This window comes from Prosopis cineraria, unplaced genomic scaffold, assembly GCF_029017545.1.
Source record: "Prosopis cineraria cultivar Desert tree isolate PC_DT_omini unplaced genomic scaffold, ASM2901754v1 PC4, whole genome shotgun sequence".
NCBI lineage: Eukaryota > Viridiplantae > Streptophyta > Magnoliopsida > Fabales > Fabaceae > Prosopis > Prosopis cineraria.
Genome location: NW_026555335.1, coordinates 6,074,023 through 6,082,673, shown reverse-complemented (window position 1 = coordinate 6,082,673; position 8,651 = coordinate 6,074,023). Strand labels below are relative to the sequence as shown.

The 8,651-nt window shown below is 33.7% G+C and overlaps 1 protein-coding gene across 1 annotated transcript; it reads right to left on the bottom strand.

Moving 5' to 3' along the window:
• Nucleotides 1–6,022: 6,022 nt before the first annotated feature.
• Nucleotides 6,023–8,173, bottom strand: LOC129309471 (protein TIFY 10A). Its single transcript, XM_054951060.1, has 5 exons — nt 7,787–8,173; nt 7,067–7,163; nt 6,689–6,960; nt 6,537–6,594; nt 6,023–6,346 (listed from the first exon to the last, which is right to left on the bottom strand). Exons 1-5 carry the CDS (start codon nt 7,944–7,946, stop codon nt 6,238–6,240), a joined length of 696 nt encoding a protein of 231 aa, XP_054807035.1. The 5' UTR covers nt 7,947–8,173; the 3' UTR covers nt 6,023–6,237.
• Nucleotides 8,174–8,651: the final 478 nt, after the last annotated feature.

Below are 8,651 nucleotides of genomic sequence, written 5' to 3'. Positions count from 1 at the left end.
CTTGAAACGCAATGTGGAAAACGTAATGTGAAACCAATCTAGTGCTACGGTTCCGGAAGAAAAAGGAAGGAAGTGAACAAAAGGAAATGAACGAGAAAATTGAAAATGTAAAATATGTATTTTGCAACTTGGAGGGAGAGGGAGAGAGGAAACTGGAAAGCCTATATGAAGTTATTAACCAGTTCGAATTTGATTGAAAAATACTCCCCCCCCCCTCCCCCCCTCTTTTCTGAGTAATCTGCAACGGAAACGATCAGCTACTTTAATGCCCCGTTTGGTATAATTAAATAGTTTCTGATGAAAATCAGAATTGAAATAGAATTAAATTTTAAAAATATATATATTATTTTTATTTGGTATGTAAGACAGGAAATGAAATTATGCTTAGAAGACAAAAATACTTAAAAAAATTAAAATCAAAATTAAAATCTATTAATATTGTGATTTAATTTCTCATATACTATTTAATATACAAATGAAATATTATATAGATGATGGATATTAAAAATGAGTAAAATATTTTTTAAATGAGATATTATAAATATTTAAATTATATATAAACACACACACACATGATAATTTATATATATAAAAATTTAAATTGTCTGAGTTGGGCATTTTGAATTGGGCATATATATATATATACATATATATATATACATATATATATATATAATGAAAGCATGAGTTGAGCATTTTCAATTGTTCACTATGCGACTATCTGCATGCTCAATTTTTTCGGTATTAATCACAAATGAACAAGGGCATAATTGTCTTCTCTATTTTTATATGACGATAAAATTGCCTTCAAAAAATACAATTTCATAGAATTGCTCCAATTCCATAACTCCCATCAAAGAATTCAATTCAGCCTTTTTTGCTTGAATAAAGATTCTTGAGAATTTAAATTCACATGTACCAAACATTATTGTTTTATGATTCTAGCTTCAATTCCTTTTCCATACTTGTGATTCTACTCTACCAAACGCAACCTAAAGCCTATGGGCTGACATGCTTTTTGCCTCATGGTTTTCTGGTCATGAAAAAAAACATGCCCCACTAATACTTCGCCCTCAAACCAATAGGCGCTTGTCTAAATGATTAAGAACTTAGATAACTTAAGATTTGGTGTTCGAATCTCAAAGTATGTAACTATATAGTTGAGTATATAAAATGTGTCTTGTCAGTGATACCTCAAAATCTCCTTAAAAAAGGTCTCACCTACATGAAGATCTGATTAGTTTGGATTGGGTTGAGCGGGCAAAGAATTTAGGATACCCAAATGCTCCAAGATGCCAAGTGGAAAAAAAAAGAAAAAAAGAAAAGAAATAAAAAAAAAAAGAGCTAGCCCTGCCATGATCAGCCCGTGACTGTTTAAACAAACTAAAATGAATTACATGTTTTCTCAATTATGCCACCAAAAAAAAAAATTAAACCACAATCGAACTTCTTTGTCTGCTATAAAAAAATTATTTAAGTGCGACGGACTACTTTCACCATCATGAATTATAAAATATTTTTAAATAAAATATTACATATTAATAAATTTTATTAAATTTACTTGATAATCTTATATTTTTAAAATAAATTATAAATTTTAAAAAATACTTTTCATTTAATATATTAAAAAGAGATAATGGCAGGAATTAAATAAAGAGAAAATATAACAGGAAAATAAACCTGTTTAATGAAATTTTAATCTTCTCATAATATCTCAAATTTTGTGACATTGAATCTCTCTAAAATATGCCTTATAATTTTAGATGAAATGATTACTAATTAATTTATTTTTAGAAAGTTTGAAATTCATATACAACACATATGATTATTTTTTTATTATCATTATAAAACGCATTGAGAGGAAAGGAAACTAGCTTTGCTCGACAGCTAATGAAATTAACTTTGCCTTTCCTGAAATTTTCATTAGTGACGAACAATGGATGACAGGTTCCGTGAAAATCGCCATGGTCAAATTATAGCTGTTAGTATCTGCCAAACCCGTTGAACTGGCATGTATGTCCAGCTTAAATTTGAGAGTTATTAATGGGAGTTAGATTGGGGGGGGGGGGAACTAGTCCCTCACAATGTAAATAATTAAGGTTTAAATATAGTAGTCACATTTAGTGCTCAACTGTCATCAAATAAAATTGACTCCAATATAATGATATTATATAACCAGTTAAAAAAATTGAAAGTTAGACTTGAAAAATAACCCTTCAAGTGTTAAAGGAAGAACCATATATAAGGACTTCTCAAGAGAAATATTCACATAAAAAAATTAATATGAAAATGTTTGCTATTAAAATGATAACAGATATTTGTTTTTACCCTAATAATGATTTGTTGTTGGTTCTTGCTTATGAATAATTCTCTTAAAAGGTCCTTTAATATGATTTTCCCAACAACAAAACAAACTTTCAAGCTCGTACTCTTTTGAAAACTAAAAAAGTTAAAGGAAAAATTATTAGTGAGTTCCTCCTTGAGATTGAAATTGTGTTTAAGAATCAAAGGACTAGTGGGCAAGCATATAGGCTTTAGAGGCAAGTAGATAGTCATGAAATCCCAAGCTTGTTTACTTGCACCCTAAGCCTATCTGCTTGCACCTTGATCCTTTGAATTTTTGGCATAATTTTGACTCAAAAAGAGATTTACTAACAATTTTTAATAAAACATGTTATTTTCTTAACCTAACTTAAACATTTTTCTAATCACAACTAGTCAAGTAAAACTTATTATTGATGTTATTACAACCTTAAGCTTTGTTTGGTACATAGGCCTGATTTAAAGGGATTGGGATTGATATTAGAATTGAGATTGGGACTGAAGTTTTAAAAGTGTGTTTGATAAGGAATAATATTTGGATGGAATACTTGCAATAATTTTATTTTTTAACAAATTAGAAATTTTCAAAAGACAATGACAACCCTTATCAAAAAAAGAGAGTATGCAATCTGAAACTCATATATGGAACTCCACTTGAGAACAAGTCCAGCCACGAATATAGGCATTCTCAATCTCGTACACACAAGAAGAACTTGAACCAGGTCTAAGAACCATATTTTAAGCACAATCTTAAACCAGATCTGAAGGCAAGCAGCTTTGAACTTGAACCAGTGGGTGGGAGGCAGAGGGAGAAAGGTGGAGATGGAAAAATGACAGGGATGCGATATGGAGTGAGATGACTTGTGATGGTGATGGCAACAAGAATGACTTGCGTCGCATCTTTTGAAGGAGATGATGTCGGCATTGCATCTTCAATCTCCTCCAGATCTCATATTTGATGTCTTTGATTCTTTAGGAGGCATCGGTGGAGGAGATGGCGGTATCGGTGGAGGAGCTTGACTGAAAGGAAGGTAAAGGGTGAGAGGCGACAGGTCGGTGCTCAACTAGAAGCAAAAGGAGAGAGACAAGGAAGAGAGGAGAGATGTGGGCATTATTGGTATGAAAATAATCAACCCAAGAATAAGTTTGGTGGGACTAACCAATACTAAGGGGATAGATGGATTTTAGTGTTCCCATCTAAGTGAAATTGAGTAATCCCAAGTATTGATAAATGCCTCATACCAAATATGTGAAAGGTAAAATTACTCTAACCCAATCCTAGTACTTACCTTTAAATACCGCATACCAAACGAGCCTTTAGTTCTTATTTATCTTTCTTTTCTTTTATTTTCTTTTTTTATACAAGATCAAGGCATCCACCGTCGATACCTGTGACTAATCCCCTCATCGTGAGGTCTCTTATAAAAGGACAAATGGCTGAACATAGAATGCTCACTATTCTTTTATTTTCTTTTTGAATTGAAAGGCAAGTGTGCTGGTTGAAGAAGAAAGCGCGCAATCCAGGAACCCAATCATCAAAGCCTACTCACGTTTGCTTTTAGCCTTTTTCCCTGTGTATTAGCACATCTCTGATAAATTTTTCACATTTTGATTTCATAAGATTTAGAGCACTATATTTAATCATCTTATATATAGTAAAACATAATAAATTTTGATGTTCATGAAACAATATAATTAATACTGTTGTGGGCCTCATCAATAGTTTTTTTTTAATTCGATTATTTTTTCTCAACTTTTTTTTTGCAACACTTTTTTTGTTATGCTCATGTTTTTTTTTTTTTTTCATTTTGTTAACAAAAACAAAAGCATGCTTGACCATGACTATCTCACGACCTTTTCTGTCATTTGTGTATCATTATAGTAGTTGAATTTGACCTAAATACTAATAGATTCAGAAACTAATTATTATGTTACAAATTAATGGCAATTTACTTAAACATTTTGTTTAATTATTATTTAGAATATTAATACAATAACTTGCCTATCAAGTAATTCTATTTTATGGAATTTTTCTGAGACTTTGCTTTGACTTCCATAGGTAAAGTGACCATGTTCAAGTCAGATAAAATTTAACCCAAACCCACTTACATATATGACTAAAAGTTCTTTGTTTTGTTGATTTGTTATGAAGGTTTTTTTTTTTTTAGCCATAAAATCTATTATCCATTATCACAATATGGCAGATGATAGATAACTTTTTTTGCTTTTTTATTTTTGTTTGTGCAAAAGTATTATTTTATTGAAGTCAATCTTGTTTATCAAAATAAGGTCGGACACTAAATGATTTATGCACCTCTCCAATTAGATTCAAGCATGAGTCTACCATACTGCAAGGATACTCATTCTATTTGTGTATATGAAAAGGCGAGTATATTATTAAAGAGTTTGATACAAAATCTCTTGTAAATGATTTTAATAACATGAAAAAAAGGAAGAGTTAATTATTCTTTATTTAAAAAGAAAGGCTGACATTTGATATATCATCATGTAATTTAAAATATTATTAGTTAAATACTTAAATGTCTTTTTTTTTGTTAAACATTTTATTTTGCATATACATATAACATATTCACATAATGTCCAAAGACAAACTAAAAAGGAAAAAAAAAAGGGTGAATTTGCCCTTAGTTCCATGCAGTGCACGGGACATTTATATAGTTTGAACCAAGGACAGATATAAAGGGGAGGGAAGAGCCATGAATCCATGATATAAACTTTCTTCAAAAATACATTTATTTTTATTTGTAACGACTGTGAACATTAATTTTGGCCCTCATTTTCTTGTAATTATTCATTTTCAGCCCCAACTTCTAGATTCCCCCCTGATCTGATCGTTAATTAATGTGGGAACGCTCCTCATTTAATTAAGCTCAGTACTCGTAGTTCAAGAAATGAAAAGCTGCATTTGTTTTTAATGCCAATACAAGCCGCATTATAAATCTATAGCCTTAATCTGAGGCTCTGAGCACCAGGAACCATCTACTCCTCAATCAAAGAGAGATCGTTACCAGTCTGCAACCATTTGGAGGAACTAGAATTTGTTTTTCCACTATAATAGACCACATAGATAAATAATAATGCTAATATGAATGAATTTTTTTTTTGGTGAAATAAAAGTTTTAGTGAGTTAGGGTAATGGGATTCATTACAGCTAATGCATATTTTTTAAACTCAAAGAGCAATTACAAATTACTCACTAATAAAATCTTTATGTTGGCAACAAGATTTGAAACCTACATATGAACCAAATTTTAACCAACTAGATCAACATTTGTTGATTAATACAATAAACATGTTTTAATCAAACGATGCACAGATTTAAGCAAGATTTGTTGTGAAAAATTTTAAATTCAAAGTGAAATTATAAGAAAGGGGAGTACGAGATGATTGAAAAAATAATAGCACGGACACCCGTATAAATGACACATTTCATCTTTCTTTCAAATAATGAGAAGATGGTATGTTGATAAAGTACACAATTTTGGATTTTTGTTTCTTTTCTTTTTGTTTTTTTTTTTTTTTTTGTCTCAAAGTTTATCTTTATCAGAGTGAATGAACCCTTGACTATCGGCAGAGGACGGTGGGAAACCGGAAGAGGCTGATGCCGTAGGGAAAGTGATGAAGGAAAACATGAAATGAGAGAAATGAAAACAAAAATAAATAAATAAAAACCCAAGCATTTCAGTACAAGGAAATATCTAATAAAAGTTTTGCTTTGTTGATACATCCAATAAAAGTAAAACAACTAATTAATACAATCCGAAAGTTAGATCTATAATAAGGCCCATCTGAGCCCAAGTCAGTTGTATAGCAAACAGTAGTCTCGCACAAAAGCCCATCAAGATATTCTAAAGTGTACAACCAAAATAGTCAAAATTATGAAAGCCCAGATGCTCAGTTTTGTGCCGATTTAGCAGCTATTCCCAGCCAAGGCATTGACTCTACTGGCTTGCTAGGACCCCCAGTGGGGTTGCTTGCTTGATACGGTGCTTTGGCAGCAATTCTGTGAACACAAGATGAAAAGAACAACAACATCAATCATTTGACCCAGAACAACGTCATCAATCTACAACAAATTACTCTAATCTAATAGCCCTTGTTCATTGGAGTTATGTACATAACTATTAACGTTTAGCCTGGATCTACCAAGAATCTTATGACCAAGGAAAGTTGCTTTTTCTTTGATTGCTTACCTATCCTTTCTCTTCTCCAAGAACCGGTGAAGCGATGCGTTACGCATAATAGGTAGATCTACCAAGAGAGGAAAGTGATGGTCAGAAACGCGTCATCCATGAAACATGAATATTTTCAAGGTGTGAACAAAATACTGATCAAAAGATTATACCACAAGTGACAGGTCTGGATGGAGCTTGAGGATGAGGAGAAATGGAGGCACTGGGATCAGCAGAGGCTCTGACCAAATTAGCAGGGAAAGAAGGTGCGCTCCGAGCAAAAGTATAAGCAGGGGGGTTCTGGCTTTGAGCCTCTCCTTTGCTGGCGAAAGACATGATCTCTTTGGCTTTCTCGGCCGGAAAATCATCGAAAACAATGACTTGTCCGGCGTAGAAGATTGTCAACTGTGCAGCTTTGGGCTCCTTAGTCAGAAGCTTAGGCACACTGTAGATCATGAAATTCACAAGAGATCGTAGATTAAGGTACTGGGAAATTGGCAATTTTCCAAAGAAAATTCATAAGAAAAAGAGGCAAGGAAAACCTCAGATACCTGGAATTTGAGAGTAAATCCTGTGTTGTTACAGAGCTTTCCTTGGCTGGAAATAAGTCCATGGTCGTCGCAGTCTGACAAGATGCTTCAGTTGACCCTGTAAAATTTTTAGACGAGAAAATTTATGAAAACCCGACCATTAATGATGTATCCAGCATATTCTTTGACCAACATGCAGCAAGCTTCTTAAACCATAGAATAAAAATCCTAAACACTTGGGCGAAAAAATATGGCCAAAAATTGAAGGGCAATTCGTGCATAATTTCGACATGTGATTTTATATTCATAATTACGCGAAACACCATAATCAGCATGTTTGCGCCCGATGAAGTCGGTTTGTGCCTTGATTAGCGAAAAACTAGATCTCCCGCTTATTTGATAAAATAACAAGATTTTTTTTTTTTTTGGGCCAAGATAAAATACCAAGATTGAAGAGGGAAACTTGAAATAGAGATTCGTGTCTAGGGACAAGGGAGCAATAAAACCGGGAAAATGGAAGCATGCAGAAAGAAGCAAGAGACACAAACTGGTTACTTTCACTAAAAATTTTACCCATCGTTGTCGACGAACCAAGGGGCAAGGAATAAGTAAACATGAAGATTAAAAACCCAACTTTTTTCCTAAAACTTTCTGTTCCGAGGAACCAAACAGAGAGAGTGAGAAAGAGAATTGCTAGGGACGGAAAATGGGGAAATAAAATAAGAGGGAACGGAATCATACCACCAATTGCTTCGGTGCTGCGCGTCATCCCGAGGGTAAGATCTCCAAAGCTGCCTTTCTCCTTCAGGTAGTGACTCAGCAGACTACAGGTCTGGGAGAAAGAAGGCTTCTCCGGCAACTTGGTCGGCTTCTGGCCGGAAAAAGCCGAGGAGCTCGACATTTCGCCCCAAATTCACCGAGAAAACAGGGGATTTGTACTAAGAGAGAGACCACAGGAGGGTCGTAGCTCAGAGAATTGAAGAAATCAGAGGTCGATGTCGTACAAGAGCGTTTGAATTTGAAGTTATCAAACAGAGGCAACGAAGAGGGACCAGAGAGAGAGAGAGAGAGAGAGAGAGGATGAGGTTGAAGTGTTTGTGTTTCCAACGAAGGAATCTGGCAATACAATAGGCCAGCGTTGGGGGTTTTATTTATTTGTTTATTTAATTAATTTTAATATTTTGGCGGGGGAATTAAAGCACGAGGAATACGTGGGGGGGGGGTGTGTTTGGGGTTTCCTTTTCTTGCCTCCTAAACTGCAGTTGTCCAAGGCCCTCCGTAACCTTTCTTTATTTCTTTTCTTTTTCTTTTTTTAATTTTAATATTGATTGGTTGGTTTGGCCGACGAGTCCACTGTGCCCCGTCGACGGTTTACTTCGCTACTTAATTCATTCATGCCTCTCTCGTTTTGTTTTCACTTATTCCACCACGTGTTCTTTGCTTCCTTCAAACGGAAAACCGCTGAACTGATGTTCTCTCTTTCTCTCTCCTCTCCTCTCTGCATTGCGTGTCTTTTAAGACCCTCTTTATTAGTATTTATCATATTTGTATTAATTTTTTTATAAACAGTCAATTTTATAAAAAAGTAAATGATAACACTGCATAA